The 23214-nt window shown below is 31.8% G+C and overlaps 3 protein-coding genes across 6 annotated transcripts; 2 read left to right on the top strand and 1 right to left on the bottom strand.

The window, feature by feature from the left end:
* Positions 1-6447: 6447 nt before the first annotated feature.
* Positions 6448-11906, bottom strand: LOC114410129 (ribonucleoside-diphosphate reductase large subunit-like). Of its 2 annotated transcripts, XM_028373921.1 has the most exons (18): positions 11548-11906; positions 11397-11458; positions 11215-11302; positions 10432-10695; positions 10058-10298; positions 9893-9969; positions 9616-9786; positions 9418-9510; positions 9172-9321; positions 8987-9073; positions 8697-8861; positions 8498-8617; positions 8108-8310; positions 7875-8024; positions 7650-7797; positions 7369-7452; positions 7176-7283; positions 6448-6669 (listed from the first exon to the last, which is right to left on the bottom strand). In XM_028373921.1, the coding sequence occupies exons 1-17, from the start codon at positions 11773-11775 to the stop codon at positions 7188-7190; spliced, it is 2427 nt and encodes an 808-aa protein (XP_028229722.1). In that variant the 5' UTR covers positions 11776-11906; the 3' UTR covers positions 6448-6669; positions 7176-7187. The 2 variants fall into 2 exon arrangements, with proteins under 2 accessions (XP_028229722.1, XP_028229721.1); XM_028373920.1 differs by lacking the exon at positions 6448-6669 and having other exon boundaries at positions 6999-7283.
* A 938-nt stretch (positions 11907-12844) lies between these two features.
* On the top strand, positions 12845-17396 carry LOC114410128 (protein LIKE COV 2-like). Its single transcript, XM_028373918.1, has 7 exons — positions 12845-13078; positions 14087-14139; positions 14223-14332; positions 14789-14956; positions 15720-15817; positions 16652-16778; positions 17006-17396. Exons 1-7 carry the CDS (start codon positions 12959-12961, stop codon positions 17104-17106), a joined length of 777 nt encoding a protein of 258 aa, XP_028229719.1. The 5' UTR covers positions 12845-12958; the 3' UTR covers positions 17107-17396.
* Positions 17397-19204: 1808 nt separating this feature from the next.
* Positions 19205-22826, top strand: LOC114410127 (ribonuclease P protein subunit p25-like protein). 3 transcript variants are annotated; one of them, XM_028373917.1, is made up of 9 exons: positions 19205-19364; positions 19449-19571; positions 20792-20872; positions 20963-21051; positions 21145-21219; positions 21536-21597; positions 21693-21746; positions 21906-22088; positions 22478-22826. In XM_028373917.1, exons 2-9 carry the CDS (start codon positions 19449-19451, stop codon positions 22543-22545), a joined length of 735 nt encoding a protein of 244 aa, XP_028229718.1. In that variant the 5' UTR covers positions 19205-19364; the 3' UTR covers positions 22546-22826. The 3 variants fall into 3 exon arrangements, with proteins under 3 accessions (XP_028229718.1, XP_028229716.1, XP_028229717.1); XM_028373915.1 differs by having other exon boundaries at positions 21690-21746; XM_028373916.1 differs by having other exon boundaries at positions 19206-19368; positions 21690-21746.
* Positions 22827-23214: the final 388 nt, after the last annotated feature.

Raw genomic sequence — 23214 nt, 5'->3', positions numbered from 1 at the left:
CTAATGAAGAAGATCCTGGTGTTTACAATTTACATCTTATATGACAATCTATGACATTTTCTTTTTATGCTGAATAATAGGTACATTTGAATTCAAGCAGTTGAGAAGTCAATATAATTTGAGAAGTACTTCTCTCTTTTTTAAGTTTTAACCATGGAAAATTTACCGTTTCTTGGTTTTTTCTTATAAAAATTATTCAATAATACTTAGATAATTAACGTAGAATCCTAGCATCTTTTTTTAATTTATCGTAATTTATTTAACATATTCACCTGAAAAAACATAAAACGTGAAAGTCACTTTAAAGGGATGTTAACTATCTTAATTGTACAATGAGTACATATGTACATGCTATACTGAAAATTTTTTCTTTTTTTTTTTTTCAATAATTCACGTAACTTTCATAATGATCATTTTCTTTTCCTCTTCTTTTTTTTTGGAAAAATGTAAATTATATTAAATCCAAAATGATACAACAATAAACGGGACACATCCCACAACCTAGAAAAAATCAAAAGTCCCCCTAATACAAGAAGACCTATATCCATTAACTCTATGTGTGTTATCAATATCTCTAAGTGCGATTCGTTGAGACAGAAATTTTTTGATACTATTTGCTATACCCCTCTCTTTATAGTACTTTGTAGTAAAGTAGGAAAATAAATTGAATATATCTATTGAATTTTTTTTTTTTTTATTTTTCGCATTCAGATTGAAGAATTTAATCAGATAGTTATATGAGTGCAATAAAACAACTTCTTTTGAATATAAATTATATAGGAACAAAAAAAATCTTGTATTACTTTTTGAAAAAAAAGTAGAAATCCATTTTTTTGGAGTAAAAATACTATTCCAATTATAATAATAAGAAAAAAAAAACTTAAAAAATGAAAGAAAGAGACATCTTTTATCCAATATCGAAGGATTTGAACCAAGATTTCCATGTGGATAGGATAGGGTATTCGTATATCACTCATGATTTAAATATATTAGTTTATCTTCGAAAAAGGGGGAAATGGAATGAATTGATCGTAAATTATTATAAGATTTTACGATTTCGAATTCCCTTAAGGAAGATATACAAAATTGTAGGGAAAATAGAATCTCCACGACGACAACAAAACCTTCTAATATTATTTGAGAATAAAAATGATTGTTATAACCCATAAAAGGATTTTTGTTAGAATCGTTAGCAAAAAATGATGAAATGAATCTGTTGATACATTCGAGTAATTAAACGTTTTACAATTAGTAAACTAAATTTATTGTTATAACCGACATTTTCTACAAAAATGGACCCATGACCACAAGCTAGTCCGTAAATAGATTCCTGGAAAAAAAGAGGGTATAGGGTGTCCTGGTGTCGAGATCTATGGAGTTCTAAATATGCTCGAGATTCCTCCATTTAAAATTAAAGAAGTCTATTTAGTCAAACAAAGCTAGTTAGAATCATCAACGGACTCTCTCTAATGGCTTTTCCACCTAATTTTTGTTCTAGGATAACAAGCTAGTTAGAAATCCTTTATTTTTTTTTCAACCTAATCGCTCTTTTGATTTTGGAAAAAATATCTTTATTAATACACTCTTTCTTTTACACATTTATCGCTACCCAAGATGCTAAAACAAATGTAACAGGTACACTTATCTATACATGAGAAACTTAATCTTGCTAATAACTTCTATTAAGAAAATTAATAATTTTTAAAAATCAGCTTCTTTTCCTCTTCTTTTTTAGGAATATATTGGATGATTTTATTCGGCTAAATCATGGGCAACTGCCAGTACAGCAGCATAAATGTATGAAAATAACTGATGGTAATACATCTCATGATATATCATGGTTGAGGATACATCTTATGAGAATAACCTAAGGGAATACATTTCACGAGGGGTATATATGGAAAGAAATTTAATGAAATTTAGTCTTTTTTATAATAGCATGTTGTAAAAAGTCAAGGAAAGGATTGTTGACTTCAACCACGTTCTACTTTTGTACCCAAAATAAATCATGTTTCACTAGACAACGGAAGGAAGGAAAGTCACGTTCCACTCAAAAACGATACATGCAAATGATAGTGAAAAGTACGTCACTTTACTGTGTTCAAATCAAATCAAAGTACCAGTTATCACACAGCTGAAGTACCTCTAGCACTGTTCATAGGTTGATTATTACAATGACGAACCTACATGGCTGTGAAAATATGTCCTTATATCGTCTTATTTTTTAAAATTTATTAAATTTATAAATAAAATATTATATTTTTATATTTTATTTTATTTATATTTATATAATTAAACTCATTAATTTTATTTTTTATAATTTATTCTGACTTGACCTAAGATTTTAAATCCACCCTAAATTGATATATCGATCTCTTCCCGTCATTTTTTTTTTCATCATTCGATTGAATTACAAAAATGTAATAGTATTTTAAAATGTTAAAGGAACCTTTATTTAAATATTTTAAAACTTTTAAACTGTGTTATTTTATCCGTAGTTTAAAATTATGTTTATTTACTCGTTTAATATCTAGAATAATAAAATATTTATTAACCAAAAAAGATGTAAAATGTTTACCTTATAGTTTTTATACTTATAACAATCAATTTTAATGCCTACACATATCATTTTTAGTCTATTTTAATCTGTACGCGTATTATTTTTAATATCTTTTAATTCCTATAGATATCCTTTTAGCCTCTGCGGTTATCCTTAAAAAAATATCTATGCAGCAAGAAGTAAAAGAAATTAAAAATAATATGTATAGAAATTTAAATGAAATATTTTTAAGTATAAAAATTAAAAAATAAATTTTTTATAACTATAGAAATAAAATGAATAATTAAATCTTAAATTTAATTAAATAAATCAACACTCAACATACTAATCCATTATGGATTAAGCTGCTATATCATTCCTAAATGGGTGATGGAGATTTGGAGAGTTTTTTTAAAAATTTATCAAAATCAAAACTAGAAAAATAAATTAAAGGAGTAAAACAAAGTGAAATCATATTTATAAAAAATATATATTTTAACTTATATATTATAATCAAACACGATAATGTAATATTTAAATATAAATAAAGATGATAGAGGTATAACAAACCAAGTCCTCAAAAGAGTAAAATTGTTTTAACAGAAGAACCGTATGTTGTTTTAATAGAAAGTAACATAATAAATTAATACTCTAGCAAAAAAAAAAAAAGGTTTTTTCTTCAAATTACACATTTTCTTTCCTATTTTTTTCTCAACACATATTTTTTGAAAATTTTCTCAATATACACCATTTCCATGCTACATTAGAAACCTCGACCAGGGACTTTTTTTAATTAATTTGTATATTTAAATTTGTATTTTAATTTAAATTATTAAAATAATGCAAATATTATATTATATAAATATATTTCTAATTAATTTTAAAAATATTTTTTTATTAAAATATTTTTTTAATAAGAAAATAATATTATTAAATATAATTACTTATCTTATATTATTTAATTTATATAAGACATTTTATAGGTGAATATTTTTTTAATTTGAATTTTTTCTAATAATATATTTACTTTAGTAAAAATTTTAAAACTTTTAATATTATTAAAATAATATTTTTCTATTAAAATTTAAAAATTTAATATTATTAAAATAATATTTGTTATTGAAAATTAACGGGAAAATAAAAAAAAATGAAATTTGCCCGTACACATAACCATAACAAAAATAATTGTCCCAACATGCCTTAAGTTTATCCTTACCCAAATGTAATTATTTATGTATTTTATTTATAATGTACTATAATTTTTTTCTATAAGTAAATTGTTAAACAAAAAGTATTATGATTTTTAAAAAAATCTAATTACATAAACAAATAAATTATATTTAGTAACATAATAATATTAAAATTTTTAATTTTTTTACTAAAGCAAATGTATTATTAGACAAAATTCAGATTGAAAAAAAAATGTTCACCTACAAAATGTCTTATATAAATTAAATAATTCAAGACAAGTAATTATATTTAATAATATTATTTTCTTATTAAAAAATTATTTTATTAAAAAAGTATTTTAAAAATCAATTAAAAATATATTTATATAATATAATATTTGTATTATTTTAATAATTTAAATAAAAATAAAAATTTAAACATACAAATTAATTTTTAAAAAAAGCCCATGTGGAAGTAAGGGTGACCAAACCCGACCTTCTAATGGAGCATGAAAATGATGTATATTGAGAAATTTTACAAAAAAACACAGGTTGAGAAAAGATAGGAGAGAGAAGGTGTAGTTTGAGAAAAAGACAAAAAAAAATACTTAAAAGTTTTATGTATTATTTTAATTGACTGATCATGATTTAATTGATTGAATTGAGAATTGGTGGTTTAATCAATCCGAGTCTCTTATATTAGATTGATTGTGTAATTAATCCAGTTTAACCCAAATCAACATGATTGGTTTTAGATTAAATCATTGATTAGATCCGATTGAATTAGTGAATGCCTTGATTGAATCAATATTAATTTTTATAAAAATATATATAAAATTTAATGAAAATACAAAAAAAATGGTACACCCAAGAATTGAGCCAATGACCTAAAAACATCACAAATGTCAAGTTTTGTTAAAAATGTTGGTAGACATATTTAAATATGTGATCGCTCTTCACCCTAAGTTATCACTTTTCAATCATGAATGGTCAAAATTAAAAAGAAAAAAAAAATCTTAATCACTCATTTATAATTAAATATTTTCATTCTCACTTAAAGAAACATTCTTATAACATACATCTCATATACAGATTAAATTACATCACTGTACATTATAAAAAAAATAAAAATCAGTCTCGTTACTTTTTAACCATGGAAGAGCCCCCGCAAGTTGTGTAGTTTCTACATTCGAGTCCATCAAATGCAGGTATGATGCTACCAAACCAAGATATAGCGTTTTCTCAAAACAACAAAATGTGGTTGAAATTTGGACAGCCGAACACCTTTTCGCTCAACTTGCACGTGGTTTTTGGCTTGTTTGAAATAACTCAAATAAATAAATAAGCACGATTCAAGGTCAATGCACAAGTGCAAAGGAAAGTTTGCAAATTGATTTATACAATTATACTTTATTATGAATTTGACAACCAATTATGGCCTTCGATTGCTCCAGCAGATCTGAAAAAATATGCGACTGCAAATCATTTAATTCAATATACGTCAACCTAAGTTTTTGTTTTTAATTTTTTCTATGCCTCGGGTGCAGTAACTCAAGTAGACCGCACCGTGCCTTCGAAAAATTTGAGAAAAGCAATGCCATTTGGGTGACCAATTCGCTGACGAGCGCTATATAAGAATGTGAATTTCAACCAAAAAAAGACATTTTGTGACCACTTCTTAACCGCCTTTTTTTTAAAGTTATTATACAAAATAATATTTAACACTTAAAAAAATGCACCTTAAAATGTAGGGAGTTACTATTCATCACATTAAAATTGTACTTGACCCTTATCAAAGAGTTGGAACTTTTTTCTTCGAAAAATATCGTTTCCATGAAATTATGATTGTAGTGCACCAGATTTTGCCCCCTTTATCATAAGAATAATGATTTTGTTACATAAGAATAGAACGGAAGGAAAGAAGTGGAAAAGGGAAGGGTTGGGTTTGCAAAGAAGGGAAGGGAAGGATTGGGTTGGGGAGGAGGAGAACGTGAGAGGAAGAATGGGGGAGGGGTGTGGACTTTTGAATTAGGGGGAAGAATGGTCAATTCAAGCCTAGGTAGGGAGCAATAGTATAGTTGTTCCCTAAAATGTAAATAAGACTAATCTTGATTCTTGAGCCTATGCCATAGGGAACAACGGCCTACGGCAAAAGGAGTCTTATATTATTTTATAAATAAATTAAAATCAATATCTCTTATCATGGTTTTTTTAATATTTAAGTTAAAATATGATATATGATGTGCAATAAGACAATGTCTTAATTCTAAATGATATTGAATTCAATTAAAAAAAATTCTTTTAAGTAATGTTTTAATTTTGAATTTGGTAGATAGATAAATATGAAGATTTCTCTTTTTAATTAACCAATAAATTTTCTTGGACGCTCACATCATTCTATGATTTTGCGTCCCAAATCAATTTGACTTAAGATTCGAATAAAACAATTTTGAGTTTTGATATAAAAAGTCAAAAGATTGAAAGGAGCAAGTGGTGGTCTGGTGTGGCTACAAGTGAAGAGTTTGTCGATTGCAGCTATTTGGTTGGTATGTAGGACGACTTTTGCCTTCTATGGCAATTTGGACATTTGTAGAATATTATAGTATTTGTTTTCATATTCATATTTTGCTTTTTTTTTTTAAAGAATTCTATTCATATTTTATCAACTTACATGAAGATAAAAATTTTAATGAGTTTTTTGAATGATTTTTTAAATACAATTAATATAAATGCAAATTATTGAATTTTTTAAAACATTATTTTCATATTCTCAAAATATTAACAAATTTGACATTTTTTTTCTCCATATTTGTTGGGGTTACACATTACTCGGCTACGGGTTACAAACCCTTCCATTAAGCCAAACCAACGGTGCTGTTATCTTTGACCATCTTTGACCGTCCGCCTCTTCAATTACAGGTCAGTTCAAATAAATCTGCACAGCCCTACACAACCCAATACCTGTATTTTGTATACACTTTAAATATGAATACATGTTTGGATTAAAGTTAATTTAATCATCAAATGAGAGGAATCTAAAAAATATATAAATATAAAACTATAAAATTTAAAATGATTTTAAAAAATTAATTGATATTATTTATCCCAAGATTGATTATGGAACGAATAACTTTTTCAGAAAGTTCTCAAAAAACATGAGTAAAAATAGTTAAAAAAATATTGTGTTAATTTGTAAAAACAATCAATAATTTTGAAGGCAATTTTGACAAATAAAAATATTTAACAAAATATCACCATGTAAAATATGGTAATGTAAAAAACACTAAAAAAAAATCGACAATAAAAAACATATTAGTGAGTAAATAAAACTGATACAAGGATAAGCAAAGATACAAATGATATTAATGACAAATATGTACAAAGCTTTGAAATCGTTCAGAAAGTTATAGATTAACACGTGATTTATCTTGAAACATTTATCTTTGCCATCTCTAAAGAAGCATTACTTTTGAAACATTTCAACTCCCACAAGCTAAGCACTCTTCACGGTTTGTTAAAGAGCACACCATCTGTGCCATTTTTGTATTATCATCATACTCTACATTGGATTTTTCCTGCATCCACAGCAAAAAAATATTTCACATAAAAAATGTGCAAATCACATGAAAGCAAAATCTCGTAATAATGAATTCTTATTACTTTGAGAGCAGAGGTGTCAACGGTGAACTTAATAGCATCGGCTGCAGCTCGCGATCGAAGATAATACATTCCAGTCTTTAGACCCTTTCATGACCAAACAAAAAGCATAAAATTGATCAGCAAACATTTGGCCTAAAATTCCCCAACTGTGTAAAGAATAATGTAAATCACCAAGGAAACAAAATAGACAACATATAACATTTAAACCCAACTATATATTTGTACATCCTACATAAATTTATCTTGCTTCACACACACAAGCAAAAGCACTGTGTTGCTACCTTGGACCATGCATAGAAATGCAAGGAAGTCAGCTTTCCAAAGTTGGGTTGATCCATGTGAATATTTAAACTTTGGCTCTGATCTATGTAGCATCCTCGATCAGCAGCCATATCTACCAATGTCCTTTGTTTAATCTCCCAAACAGTTCTGTTCAAACAAAATTTAGTTAGAGTGAATACATTGAAGAAAAATTCGGGTTAATTAAGAAATCATAAATCTCATACTTGTATATACTCTTCAGTACAGCAGGCATTTCTGGAATTTTCTGAACAGAGCCATCTTCATAGATAATCTTATTCTTTAATGTAGGAGACCACAGTCCCATTTCAGTCAAGTCATGAAGAAGATGCTTGTTCACAACAACAAATTCACCACTAGAAACAAACAGTTGCCCAATAAGATAGGATCATGGGAAAATAATACACCAAGACAGAATAACACGGGCGAAAAAGCAAACCTTAAAACTCTACGACTGTAGATATTTGAAGTATATGGTTCAAAACACTCATTATTTCCAAGAATCTGGCTAGTGGATGCAGTTGGCATAGGGGCCACGAGAAGTGAATTTCTTGCACCATTACTTGATATCATCTCCCGAAGTGCATCCCAATCCCAACGATTAGAGGGAGTCACACCCCACATGTCTGGCTGAAGAATTCCCTGAGAAATACAAAAAACACCTAAGCAAGTAGAAATTATCTTCATGTATACTAACTATAGACCTTGAAATTTAAGTTGCATGTGCATACGAGTTCCACACTACATTAGATAAAATATATGCTGTATAATTATACTTGTGCTCAGGAATTCAATCCGAGGGCAGTGAAAGACACTTAAGTTTATATACCTTGCTTAAAGGACTACCACTATATGTCTCATAGGGACCTTCTTTTGCAGCCAAATCACATGAAGTTTTTAGAGCATGATAGTATATAGTCTCAAATATCTCCTGGTTTAACTGCTGAGCCTGCATTAATATCCAAGTGAACTATTAGACTGAAGCACAAATACAACGAATATAACAGCAGCCTCAGAAGTAGATTTACCTCTGGTGAATCAAATGCCATGCCAAGTAGTATGAAAGTATCAGCAAGACCCTGTACTCCTATACCAATTGGTCTGTGCCGTAAGTTTGACCGTTTTGCATTTTCAACTGGGTAGTAATTAACATCAATTACTTTGTTCAGGTTTGTTGTGACCAGTGCAGTAATCTGTCATTAATAATAAAGAAAAACAAGCATAAAACCATCACAAGTCTGGCTATATACAATAATGTCAATTAGATAAAGGACATACGTTTAAACACAGAATATCTGCTTGTTAACTAGAACCATACCTCTGCTAGTTTATCAAAGTCAAAATACCGATTTCCAGAGCCTGTGCTTCCAACAAGCTTGGATGGATGAGACTCCATCGGGACACCCTGCAGTAAGGAGAAAAATATTTAGATCAGGAAAAAAAAATTGGTCCAAAACCAAATAATGTGAGCCCAATACATGGAGCATCTAAGAGATTTCATACCTTTTCTCTTACATATCGTGGTAGTGCAATTGATGCCAGATTGCACACAGCAGTTTCAGTTGGACTTGAATACTCAATTATCTCAGTACACAAGTTTGATGATTTAATTGTACCCAGATTCTGTTGGTTGCTTTTCCTATTGCAAGTATCCTAGTAGTGTAAATAAAAATGTTGGATTTATTCAACAGGTGAAAACAATAAATACAAAATCTCATGGGGAAAGTAAAAGACATCTAAGTGTTCCACCTTAAAAAGCATGTAAGGGGTTCCAGTTTCTATCTGTGACTTCAGAATTTCAAACCAGAGGTTCTGTGCCTGGACAACCTTCTTTGCTTTTCCCTACATGTTATAAGACATATTTTGTAAAAACAAAGCACTAATAATTAGCAAGTAAAAGCACTTCAAGAAAGACCAACAATATTTGCATGTGAAGATCAAACTTACTTCTCTTTCATATCGATGATAAAGCTCCTCAAATTTCTCACCCCAACAATCAGCCAAACCTGGTGCTTCACTGGGACAAAACAAAGACCATTGGCCATTGCTCTGAACTCTTTCCATAAAGAGATCAGGCACCCAAAGAGCATAAAACAGATCTCGAGCACGATGCTCTTCCTACATAACACCAATACACGGTAATAAGAACAAATAATGCTAAAACAACTCACTGATGACAGTCAAAGTACATTGTTACCACACCATTAAGCCCAGCCAATCATACCTTCCCATGATTTTTCCTTAAATCCAAGAATTCAAACATATCAGCATGCCATGGCTCCAAGTACACAGCAAATGCACCTAAAAGAAGAGCATAATCATACATACAGGTAAGAAAAGAAACTTACAAGGAGCCATGAAACATTTGAATTGCTTATAAATAATCTACCTTTCCTCTTGCCTCCCCCCTGATCAACATAGCGGGCAGTATCATTGAACACACGCAACATTGGAACAATGCCATTGGACGTCCCATTTGTCCCACGAATATAACTGCCTGTAGCACGAATGTCATGAATGGAGACACCAATTCCTCCAGCTGATTTGCTGATGATAGCACACTCCTTCAAAGTTTCGTATATCCCCTCTATACTATCATCTTTCATACACACAAGGAAGCAACTACTCAGCTGCAAATTCACATGAACACTCGCTTAAATAAGACCCCAGATCATCAATGATCAATTCGCTAATGCATTATTACAAAAATAAAACACAGAAAACATAATAATTTCAAAAGGGTATGGTAAAATGTAATCATACTTGAGGCCTAGGTGTTCCAGCATTGAAAAGTGTCGGAGATGCATGAGTAAACCATCGTTGAGACATCATGTGGTATGTTTTGATGGCAGAATCTATGTCATCCTTGTGAATCCCAACAGCAACCCTCATCAACATGTGTTGAGGCCTTTCCACAACCTTCCCTTGAACCTTCAAGAGGTAAGACCTCTCAAGGGTTTTGAATCCAAAATAATCATAGTCAAAGTCTCTGTCATAGATTATCTCACTGTCTAGACGAGCAGCATTCTACAACCAAACAAAAAATAATAATAATAAAAGATTATTTCATCACATACGAAAAAACAACAGCCAAACAAAAACTTCAAGCATTTGAAAGCATAAATAAATCACAAAAATTAAGATTTAACTACTTGTTTGTCCCTATAGCTGCAAAAACTCTCTTCTAGTCCCTATAATAGAAACTGAAATGAAATATTTTTAAGTATAGAGACTAAAAGGGAAATATTTTGTAACTATGGGGACAAAATAAGTAATTAAACCAAAAATAAAAAACGACCATCTAATAGACTGATCTACACTCAATGCCCACACTTTCTTTATAATTACGAATCCTGTTGAACATCCTAACGAATACCTACAATGCGAGAAATTATTTCAAGGTTTCAAACTACCGTGATCTCAAACAATATAAACATCACATAATCAAATTTTATTAACTATTTCTCGTAAAAATTAATTGGAACCGTGGACACATAGTAGTAGAGGAACATATAACAACTTATCCCTAAAATGCACAAGAGGTACCTTCATAATCATTTCATAAACATCATCGGCGATCAGAGGAGCCTTCAGCCCAGATCTCTCACTAAAATGATAGTACATGATCTTGATCCTGAATCCACCACAATTTCAAGTTTAAGCCTCACAAAACAACGCTAACAAAAACAAATTAAGAAAACGCAATTATCATTTCCATTCACACTCACGTCTCGGAGAAGGATTTCTTGGTGTTCTTGTGCAGATTCGAAACGGCAATCCTAGCAGCCAACTGCAACAACAAACAAAATCACTTACAATAATCCATCCATCCAAGACACACAATTTCATCAAATGGAATAGAAATTTGAGGGAACTAACGCAAGCGTAGTCGGGATGGTTGGTGGTCATGGCGGCGGCGGTTTCGGCGGCCAACTCGTCGAGTTGGCTGGTGGTGACGCCTTTGTAGACGCCGGCGCAGACTTTCTGGGAGACCAAAACGGCGTCGCAGTGATCTGCGCTGAGGCCATAACTAAGCTTCTTGAGGCGCGCGGTTATTTTGTCGAAGTGAACCGCCTCTTGCCGCCCGTCCCTCTTTACCACGTACATTTTTTTTTTTTTTTGTGTGTTATCTGGTGATGGATTGGTGGGTTTTGAAATGGGAAGTGAAACAGACAGGTTTGGCGCGTGTAAGATAAGGGACAATGGCGTCAATATATAGCGGATGGAAAGGGGGTTTCAAATTAGGGTTTGATTTTGAATATTTCCCTCTATTTATTTCAAACAGGTTGCGACTTGTGAACTGGGTGGCGGGTAATTGAGAGAGGAGCTGGCTGTGGGACCCACTGCTATATATTATGGTTCGTAATTTTTTTTTAACAAGAGATATTTAGATTTTTTTTATGTGACACTCAATTAATATTTTTTATTCAATCAATTTATTTTAGAGTAAAATAATATTTTTAAGTTGCAAATGTTTAAGACGAGAATTAAATCCTAAATCTTAATTAAAAAATTGAAGTATCAAACCTGTCGTGACAATAACAATTAACTCTTGGTGTTTAAACTTTAAATTAACGATCCAAATGCTAATACGTGCGAAACTAGGCGCCATCTCTGTCTTGGCGCGGCTTGGGTTCGCTACGATCGTTGGATGGATGGACTTTAATATTTGGACGGCTGTTAGATAAGCCTTCTTAGGCACTTTTCTTTTCTGGTGTTAACTTCTTCGGTACTCTTTGCATTTTGTGGGGTTTTTTTAGTTCAAATTAAATTTAAATCTCATGTGGCAGGCACTAGGTGAGACTTTACTTACGATTGAATCATTAACTCAGTTTTATCTTTCCTATTGTTGGTTTTCCTTTCTTTCTTCAAATTATCTTCTAAGCTTGGGAATAGAATCATTAGTTCCAAAGGATTGTTTTGTGAGGGTGTGAGGAAGGGAAAAGAAAGGTTGCAGTAGTGGTGGTGCAGGGGTTATGGTCGGTGTTTGTGTCCACTAGGGTCTTTAAGGGGGTACAGGAAGTAAAAGCCTACATGTAGACTAGAAAATTAAAAAAAAAATATTAAGGAAAATAATAATAAACCGTAGAGAAAAGGGACACGTCCTCGAAAACCACGTCACCTGGTAGGTAATGAGATTTATCAATTTATTATGACTTATCCAGTGCAAGTGAGTGTTGCTTAGTATCCAAGACAATACAGTCTCATTCTATTCTATTTTATCTGCCAAGTTTTTGATACTATTTTTTTTTATCGTTATCGTTAGAATCTGAAAGTGTGAAGAGTGAAGATGGCCGAAGAAAAAGAATCAACGTCAATTCCTCTTAGTCAAGGGGAAAATGCATCTCGCGACGATCCCGAAGACCCAGCCAAGTCTCCACCAAGCTCGCCCAACTCCTCCACTCGCAAGGTCCAATTCATTTTCTTTTTCACTTAATTTCTATCTTTTTTTTATTTTCAAAACTCCTACATTGTTTTCCCCCCCTTTAAATTAGGGCTAGGTTGTTGGATCTTGCTTCTTGGTATCGTTTTATTTTTTCTTTATATATTTATTCGGTTTTCGGTGGACATCGATAGACGACTAGTCAACCAAGAGCCTCGTCAATTGAACTCCGAAAGAAACATATTTTTATGGGCTGAGAAATTGTTGTTTTTTACGGCTATGATGGGTTGAGACCATTTTGCTCGTAATCTTAATGAAAGTAGAAAAACCGTTTGAACCAAGAATCTTATGTTTTGTAATTAATCATGTTGACTACGCGAGGGATCTGCATTTGCAGCTCTTGACGAGCAATGGATTTTGTTTAAATTTTAGCTTTGAGAAATTTCCAGCAATATTAAGCAGGAGAGTTTGGTCCAATTTTTATTTTGTTTTGCATTACCTCTCGTGAAGTTGATTTCTTTTTTTATTTTACAAAATTGAATGAGACCAATACAGTAACAATAGTCTCTGTAAAGTTCTAACTGATAAGGGTCTTGAAGTTGATTTTCTAATTTATTTGGTAAGGTGTTGCGGGTTTTGCTTGCTATTTGCCCTGAGGGGCAAGATTTGCTCCTTGCTTTGTTGTCCTAAAATGTCCTTACCTATAATATGAAGTAAAAAATAAATAAAAATTGAAACGTGATCATAACACTTCCCTGCGTTATAGATGCCTCCTGAAAAGGAGTAAAGAACACATGACTGCTGGATGTTGGAATTCTAGTCCGATTTAGTGTGAGCCTTTTTGCAAACAAAAATGATAACCTTCCTTTTTATGATAAGGAGTTCTAAATGATGAAGTCAAAGTTTACAATAATTCAATGATTTCCTAATGTGCTTCTGTTTGGTGTGATATATATAGATTACAAAGTTTCATATTTTTTCAAGAGAAAATCTATTTTTGTCTTGCTATTAACTCATTCTGTGCACTTGTTTCAGGCTTGCTGCTTTGTTCTCCAGAGTTGGGTCTCTAAGAAATTTATGACTGGATGGTAATGAACAAAACTACTTATTGAGATGATTAAATTTTATCATCATTGTTGGTGTGCTTATTCATTTAGTTTTGAATCTGCAGCGTAGTTCTTTTTCCAGTTGCTGTTACCTTCTTCATTACATGGTGGTTTATTCAGTTTGTTGATGGTTTCTTTAGTCCAATATACTCCAGGCTCGGGATAGATGTATTTGGTGAGTAATTTAATTTGCCTTTAATTAACACAGCTTTGATAATTATATTTTCCCTCCTCAAAAGTTACAAATAGGGATTTTTTTTTTTGTTCTACTGTATAGTGCATAAACTTGAGAGTTCAAAGATTATAGACTACTCTATGGTTTTACCAATTAAGCAGGAAGGCATTATTGTTATCAGAATTTAGTGGCTAATCTGGAAGGACTCATTTCAATTATGCTCTAAATGGTTTAGAAGATATCTTATTGCCCTCATTCTTGTACTTCTCTGCTTTCTTTATTTTTTTTCCCTATCAACACACACAAATAGTATTGGTGGTGCTAAACCTCTTCTATATTCCTTCCTTCTTTTATATTTTAATCTCTCCAATGGATGATCTGGATCTTGGTACTTGACCTTACTCTTTCTTTTGAATGTGATGTATAAAATGAGAAGGCTCTTCGTTTTTGGTGCAGGACTTGGTTTTATTACATCATTAGCTTTTGTATTTCTTATTGGTGTTTTTGTTTCGTCGTGGATGGGAGCCACTGTTTTCTGGATTGGAGAATGGTTCATAAAGCGAATGCCCCTTGTTAGGCATATATACTCTGCATCCAAGCAGATCAGTGCTGCAATATCTCCAGGTATGCTCTACATAACTGCATAGTCCAATTAGAATTTAGCCATAAAAGAGTTTGATGGTGGGTTCTGAATTCATATGGATGAGCAGTAAGCCACATGTAGGTTGGGTAGATAGTGATGTAACAATAGGAAAAATAACTTCTTTTCAAGTAGCTTTTATGGCAAAGTGGTCCCTTCAGGGGCATCCAATGAAATTATGGCAAAGTGCGGAATGTCCTCTGTTTATTGTTCAGTTTAAGCAATATATGATTATGATGATGGAAAATAGCATGTACTATAAGAATTAACAAACCCAGGTCAGTTATGGCATTCTCCAGTTTTATAGCCAATGAGGTTAAAAGGATGATAGTTGTGGCAATGATGGCATCATGAGTGTGTTGTACTGGTTGGGAATTTGTAATAGTTATGTGATAATGTTAAGGTGAATTGGTGATGGTGATTGTAGAAAAATTGGTAGTATTGATAATATGTTGATGCAAATTCACTAAACTGAATTGGGTACATAAATTGAATTTAGTTATTACTCATTAGCTTTGTCATGTTACTCATTTGGTCTGAATAAGGTTGATTAGGCTATTCATATATAGATTGAAGGCATGCTTCAAATTGTTTTTCCTCATAATTTTACCTGTCAGCCTTGTTTTTAAGCCAGAGTGTCTTGCCAATCAGTGAGTTATTGTTGATACTTGATAGATTGACGATTTTCAAATATTGGTACCAAGGATGTAACCATTTGTCATGATTTTTTTACAATCTCCTTTTCAGATCAAAATACCACTGCCTTTAAAGAGGTAGCAATTATCCGTCACCCGCGTGTTGGTGAATATGCATTTGGCTTTATTACATCAACTGTTATTCTACAGGTACTGTGTAGTGTCACTATAAATTTGTTTACCAACCTCTTATTTATATTGATTAAATATGTGTGATGAGCAACCACATAAGAGAACTTGACATCACACTTTATTCTAAAACCTTAAGGTTCAGGTTTATGGGTCTTATCTTCACATATATGATGCTCAACCTTTCTATTCCTATTCAACATGAGACTTCACCTCACACTTATATTCCAACAGTTCTCTTTATTTTGATAAGACAAAGTTCATCAGATTCTATTTCTATTATTTATAACACATTAACTGCCATGAAATGTAATATATCTATGGAGTTGGAAATTGGAATGCACGCATATATCAATATCACATACATTATGATGTCTGCCATTTTGACATTAATTCGCCTTCATTAGATCACTGTTAAGTAATCATAAAAGTAACATTTGAAGAGAGGGGAATATAGTTCTGTAAAATATGGTTCTAATATTTGATATCCATACTTCCTACCCAAACACACAAGTATCTACTCTATGCCCCATGCTTTTATTTATGTCTCTGAGATTTGAAGCAGCGTATAAGTCTAACAAGTTTTGCATTGAGTTCATATAGTACATCCCTTGTTAATGATGGTTTTACTGAAGTGTTTTTTTATAGTTAATTTATTGTAAAACATTAGGGGACTTTTATTTGTCATTTTGTCTCATGTTCATCTCAATGCAACTTAGTGTATAATCTCGCAATATATTGTGTATCCTCCATTGAATTTTGTTGTTTTTTTCCCCTCCTACTGAGTAACTACTAATTTCTCTTCTTTGTTTGATATATTTAACCATTGATTATATCTTTTTTCCTCCATTTCAGAAAGATAATGAAGATGAAGAGCTTTGTAGTGTTTTTGTCCCTACGAATCATCTATATATTGGTGATATATTTTTGGTTAATTCCAAAGATATTATAAGACCAAATCTTTCCATTCGAGAAGGCATTGGTAGGTTCTCTTTCGGTTGATTCATTGCCAAGTACCTTGTTTATGTATCTCCTATTATGCTCGTTAACAATGTATATGGAGAGATATTGTATCTATATGATATTCGTTTATCCTCAATGAATGCAAATTAGAACTTTGTCGTTTGGCTTCTGCATGTTGAAATTCTTAAAATATTATTTTCATTTCTTCTAATTTTATGGTGTACATGTCTTTTGATGCTGATGCAGAAATCATTGTTTCCGGAGGAATGACTATGCCACAGTTGATATCTCCAGTGGAAAGGGACACTCGACCGAATGAAAGAGTCTCTTTGAACAGAATTGGATAAGGGATTATTCCTGCGGATCATGCGGGTGTTGGAAAATATTACAGTCTAAACCTCCTTGTAATGGAATATGTATTTTTATACAGAAATTTGTTGTTCAATATTAAGTTCTTTACAGTGTTCGATGTTCAAATGAGAGAGTGATATACCTTGTAACGCTGTAGTTGTAAACTTGTAACCCAGTATACCCTTGGTTTTGTTCTACATGTCCTTTCCACTCAAGTCCCAACCTCTGGCTGACAGAAGAACTATCAAGTACCAATATAATGCATATATGTTCAAATTGGCTGGGATGTTATTATTAACATGAAATAGTAAAAAATCCTAATATGTAAAGAAAAATTTATGTTTGTATTTTATTTTTCATACAAACTTTTATTATGGTACATATATTTTTGAATTTTGATAATAAATTAACATAATATTTTTATATTAAATAAGTTATCTAATTGATTGTTTAATATTTTAAATCAATACTTGAATTTCTTCAATTAACATTACTTATAAACTATAGTCAAACTAATATTTTCTAATTTACAAGTAAATATTTTAAATGGTTAAATATATATATATATTACTTGGGTTTATAAATATGTACGCTACGCAAAATATTTTAAATCACAGACAGCGTGTGTTCACTTATTAATTTACAAGTTTAATTAAGATCAAAACTAGTTTTGATATCATATGAGAATGAATAATGTGAGAAACTTAACTCAACTCCAAAAGTTAGCTAAGGGATGAGGGGGGTTACCCCTTATTTGTATATTCTAATGTAGGATTATTTTTAACCGATGTGGAACTTAAATTATTTCCAACAAAATGTGACACTTGAAGAAGTGTTTATGTCAGAGAAGACAATCTACTTATTTTTCTCACATTAGTTTCAGAAATTGAGTTTAGTTTATAAATTTTGATTATTAGATGTATGCTTACCGAAATTTTACTATCCAGGTGGTGTGATATTCATGATCAGTAATTATTTCCCATCTCAATGATTTTATTTTACCATAGTGCCTCCTCTTTTTATCTTGTTCATTTCTTGGTGAGTGCTATTGTTGGACTGATGAACTCTAAACTGTGCTGGGGAATGTAAGTAGTATAGCGAACTGTACGATACGAATTCAGCTATTAACTGTGTTTGGTATAGTTTTAAAAACCAAATTTGACTGGCTGGTTAAACCGGTCAGTTAATTTTGAAAAAATTGCTCATTTCGGAACTGGTGAGAATTGTTAAAGAGCATGTTGAATTAATCTAGAATCGGTTAAAATTGATGAAAATTGATAAAAATTCTAATTCGTTGCATTTTTTACATAATTTTTTTTATGATTTTATCAATTAAAATATGCGTATAACATTAAAACCATAAATTTAACTATTACTAGCATGACTATGCTTCAACTGTAGTTAAACTAATAATCTGTGAAACAGTACTTTTATTAATTAATTATCGGTTTGAGTTTTAAAACATTATTTAATGATTGAAAAGATCCTGGAAAGATTAAATATGAACAAGGATGTTGAGGATGGAGTGGTTTCCATCTAAAAGACAAATGGTATAAAAAAATGATTTTGTTCGAGATACAGATGCATGAGAAATCAAATTTGATCTGAGTTAGCAGTCAACTGTATGCTGTCATTTTTCTAGTTCATATACAGGAAAAAAAAAATAGCTTTCAGGTAGCACGAAAGTGTAAAGGTATTTATAAAGTAGTCATTGTCATTTTCATTGTGTTTTTTGAGAAAACGATTTTTTTTGTAAAAATCTTTAATGTAGTTAACTGACTACGTAATTAAATAACATGAAACAAATACTAATCAGTGGATGACTAAAAATACTAATAAGTTCCTATTGGATATTGATTGAGGAAATAAAAGATTTTTTTTGTTAGCTTTTTTTTATATTAGGAGTTAGAAATACGTAATTTAATATTTGATTCTTAAGTTATTGAAATTAGCTAGTGTCTTTAGGTGCAGGCCACCAAGACTAATACCATAATTATAATTTGAAGAGTAAGTTACAAATTGAAAGGCAGGCCCAAGGGAAAAAGCCCATTGTGTTTTGGGAAAGAAGAAGGTTTAATTTGGCGATACGAGCGCAACATGAAGATATACTATTCCACACAGAGAGTGCAAAAACAAACACAGCAGTTACGCCCTCTTTCTCTCTCCCACCCATATCCCCAAAACCTGCCTCTGTCATCTGTGAGAGTGGCTCATACCATATCATATCACATCTTATCCAGACAAAACAACTGTTGTATGTGAGATGAGATTATTCTCTAAACCCTAGCATACTCGGATTTCATTTTTCTCTGTTTCTGAAATTTGTGTTTTATTTTAGATGGATAGGTATCAGAGGGTAGAGAAGCCCAAGGCAGAGAGCCCTATAAACGAGAACGAGATACGCGTTACTTCTCAAGGAAGGACGAGGAATTACATCACCTACGCCACCACTCTCCTTCAGGTTACCGTGCATTTTTTTCACATAATAATAACTCTTCATGTTTTTGTCTAACCCAAAACTCGCCGTTTATTTTATTGCCTCCATGTCGATACGTTTTTCTTAGGGTAGGTCCAATCGGATTAATGCTGTGTGTTAGTGGATTGAAAATTTATTTGGAATATTAATTGTAACGAGCAGTGATTTTTAACATTTAAGTTTTAATGAACCCTTAGTATTAGATGCGCTTGGTTCACAAATAAAATCTCTCTCTCTTCTCTCTCTCTCTCTTCTCTCACACACACGTGTCACAGAATGGAGTGGCTAGATCACTCAAATGTGTATCTGAAACAAGGTAATTGAAACGTGATTATAAGAAAATATGAGAAAATCATAAACCAAAACGGCAGTGAATTGGCAATCAATTATCAGGTAAAGAATCTGATGATAACAGAAGGGGTGGGGGTTGAACTTTTGGCAAATGGCAATCAAACCAATTGTAGAAAACCACGACTAAAACCAAGAATTTGCAAAATCAGTGAAGGAAATTTTCTGGTATATTTTTTTTTGGTCTGAAAAACAATATATATATATATATATATAAAATAAAAGGTACAAGAGATGATACCTACAGTAACAACAGTTGAGAAGGAACAACAACAGAAGATAAAGAGAGAACTCACCCCTGTTGTAGCTAATGGATTGGTTAGAGCTTATTTTTTACTACCTTTGTCAAAAATAAGAAATAACCAGCCCAAACAAACTCAACGTCTATAAATGTTATATACTGTACCCACCAAGAAGGATAATAACGTGACCAAAATAAACCAACTACCCACCAGGAACGTTGAATGATGTGTAAGAGATAAAACAAAAGAGCTATGTACAAATCTCTGTAGAAATATTTTCACCTGTTTTTAAGATTATACCAAACTAATCCTCAATATGATAATCCTTTACTTTGTTTGTGATGCTTGATAACTTTTCATTTCACATAGACTCTGAAAAAAGAAATTATATTCTGTAAGTTATCATATTGTCAGGGTAATCATCTTCATTCCTTATTGTTGCTTTGGCCTATCTCTATATTTATATTCTTTGTGTACTTCATCATTTACATTGATTTTCTGCTGGTGGTAGGATTTCTCCCTTTTGTTTTTAGTATGATCCATCCATTCAAGTATCAATTTATCTAGAATCAACTGATATTTTACTATTTTTTAACATTTTATCTTGCTCTACAGGAGAAAGGATCTAGTGAAATTGTTCTCAAAGCAATGGGACGTGCAATAAATAAGACTGTAATGATTGCTGAACTGATCAAGGTGGGAGGATCAATATCTTTATGGAATATGTTGGCCTGCATTTGTTCATCTTATGTTCATGTGTTGTGATGGTTCTGTTCCTTGTTTCAGAGAAGGATTGTTGGTCTGCATCAAAACACCCAAATTGGATCAACTGATATAACTGACACATGGGAACCACTAGAAGAAGGCCTTCTTCCGTATGGATTTTTGTTTCTTCTATGCAACCTTATCAAATACTAAATTTCTGTGTTTGGGAGTGATTGTTTTGGTTTTGTGTTGTACTTGCCCAGTTTGGAGACTACTCGCCATGTTTCAATGATCACAATTACCTTGTCAAAGAAAGAATTGGATATGTCATCCACAGGGTAAGAATATGTGTGATATTGTATGACATCTGTATCTCTGCATGTAGTTGTTTGATGACTTGTATTTTAACTGGCCTATTTATGTATGAGACAAGCAGCTAAATCACTAGTTAAAATTGGCAAAAGATAATTTTTCTTGTGTTTCAGTTAGTTTGTTACATTATCTAAGCAGACAATCAGACCTGTATTTTATACATGGAGTGAAACTGGGATATTAGTCCTGGGGGGAGTGGGGAGATCCACCGTTGAGATTGATCGAGTTCTTTTTAATTATGTTCACTGGTTTCAAGATTTTAATTTTTCTTTTCTCATGCAGATACCAACCTCCTCTTCCAGTTGATCAAGTAAAACCTTTAAATGAATATGATGAGGAAGGAGGTGAGTTGATAAGTTTTTCTTTTAATACTTCACAAGAGTGAATGTCTTGTGTGGTTTTTGTAGCATGTTGACTGTAATTTGATCTGATGTAGAAGGCTCACCAAGGATACGAGGAAGAGGGCGTGGTCGTGGAAGGGGCAGGGGTAGAGGTATTGCTAAGTACTTTGTTTCACTCATTCACTGTAGATGCCTGTATCGTAGTTTTCGAATTTTCATAAATGCTTTCTTGGACTCTTTTGTTTTTGTTGTTGTTGTTGTGGTTTCTTTAAAATGTAAAAGCTGCTTATGAGAACAAAATCTGTTCTTAGGATTTTACAATGGGGGTATGGAATATGGTGATGGTTGGGATGGTGGACGTGGCTATGGTGGAAGAGGGCGTGGTCGTGCAAGGGGGCATGCTTTTCGGGGACGAGGACGAGGACGAGGCTATGGTGTGCAGCCAGTTGGTTACTATGACTATGGTGAATATGATGCTCCACCTCCACCACGTGGTAAGCATGCAAGTCTACAAAATTTAGATTTCATGATGATGAAGATAAATTGTTAGTGCTTAAATTATAACTTTTGTTTTTCCTGATAACATTTTGAGTAATACAAGTTATTCGAGCATATCGACTGAATTTGTGATTTTAAGTCCTATATTTTGCTGTGCTATTTGCATTACATGGGGCTTCCTATTAAATCAGGGTACATAAGAAACAGAAGAAAATTAGAATTCATAGTTTTTTCTGGTCTTTTTAATTTCCTCTGTTCTCTTTTGTTCCTTCTTGCTTCAGCCTTTTAGAGTTCTCATCCTAGACTACCTGAGCGGACATGTTCATATAATTTTTATTTGATGGTGTGGACATCTTAGTATATTTTTTGTTTGTTGATTTTTCAGGCCGTGGCCGTGGAAGGGGAAGAGGCCGAGGCCGTGGCCGGGGAAGGGACCAGGTACCAGCTGCTTGATCAAGTGTTTGTTGCTTATCATGTATATGTTAAGTTAGATGTTGCCTCTCTGTTTAGTTCTTTGTGAGATTTACTTGTATTTTTGGTATTATTTGAAGCGTTCAGTGTTGCAGCCATGTTTCTGCAGTTTTGATGTAGTGTTTACCCCCTGTAACCTGTATAATTTTGCTACGTTGGGTAGGTTAAGTTAGATATGTTTTCTTTGTTTAAAGACTCGTAAAAATCACAATTGTAAAATTTTTTAATAGGAATTGTTGCAGTAAGCTAAGTTTGATTTACTATGATTGGTTTAGTTTATTGAAGAAATAGTATTGTTTGCCAATTTTTAAGAGAACGTTTAAAAAGAAAGTGATGAAAATTGAAACATGCAAATAGTGGACGTTTCATTTCTATTGTGTATACTGAAAATTTGTGCAGGAGTCATGGACCTAAAAAAAGGCTAGGTGAAATTTTGAATTCTACCATCACCTTTGTTTTCGAGCATCAAAGATTTCATATGAATTTAAGTCATATATAACTAAAAATAATTACTTTTACATTATTTAAGAAGATAGTTGAAATAATTTAATTTTATTAATCTTAAGTAAGAAAATAAATTTATTTTTAAAACGTTCTATTTTAGAACTCAATATTATAAATAAAATAAAATTCTTAAAAATAAAGTTACAA

The sequence above is a fragment of the Glycine soja genome, chromosome 4, assembly GCF_004193775.1.
Source record: "Glycine soja cultivar W05 chromosome 4, ASM419377v2, whole genome shotgun sequence".
NCBI lineage: Eukaryota > Viridiplantae > Streptophyta > Magnoliopsida > Fabales > Fabaceae > Glycine > Glycine soja.
The sequence above is the reverse complement of the archived record's forward strand: the minus strand, read 5'-3'. Positions and strand labels throughout refer to the sequence as shown.

What these genes read in the sequence shown, in the direction of transcription:
- LOC114410129 (XM_028373921.1), bottom strand. Translation starts at nt 11,775, where the DNA reads ATGTACGTGGTAAAGAGGGACGGGCGGCAAGAGGCGGTTCACTTCGAC. An exon ending in CTGGAACACCTAGGCCTCAA is followed by an intron (nt 10,299 to 10,431) that starts GTATGATTACAT and finishes GTGAATTTGCAG; the next exon opens with CTGAGTAGTTGCTTCCTTGT. An exon ending in GTGGTAGTCCTTTAAGCAAG is followed by an intron (nt 8,311 to 8,497) that starts GTATATAAACTT and finishes TGTATTTCTCAG; the next exon opens with GGAATTCTTCAGCCAGACAT.
- LOC114410128 (XM_028373918.1), top strand. Translation starts at nt 12,959, where the DNA reads ATGGCCGAAGAAAAAGAATCAACGTCAATTCCTCTTAGTCAAGGGGAA. An exon ending in AAGAAATTTATGACTGGATG is followed by an intron (nt 14,140 to 14,222) that starts GTAATGAACAAA and finishes TTGAATCTGCAG; the next exon opens with CGTAGTTCTTTTTCCAGTTG. An exon ending in CATCAACTGTTATTCTACAG is followed by an intron (nt 15,818 to 16,651) that starts GTACTGTGTAGT and finishes CCTCCATTTCAG; the next exon opens with AAAGATAATGAAGATGAAGA.
- LOC114410127 (XM_028373915.1), top strand. Translation starts at nt 19,449, where the DNA reads ATGGATAGGTATCAGAGGGTAGAGAAGCCCAAGGCAGAGAGCCCTATA. An exon ending in ACGCCACCACTCTCCTTCAG is followed by an intron (nt 19,572 to 20,791) that starts GTTACCGTGCAT and finishes CTTGCTCTACAG; the next exon opens with GAGAAAGGATCTAGTGAAAT. An exon ending in TGGAAGGGGCAGGGGTAGAG is followed by an intron (nt 21,747 to 21,905) that starts GTATTGCTAAGT and finishes ATCTGTTCTTAG; the next exon opens with GATTTTACAATGGGGGTATG.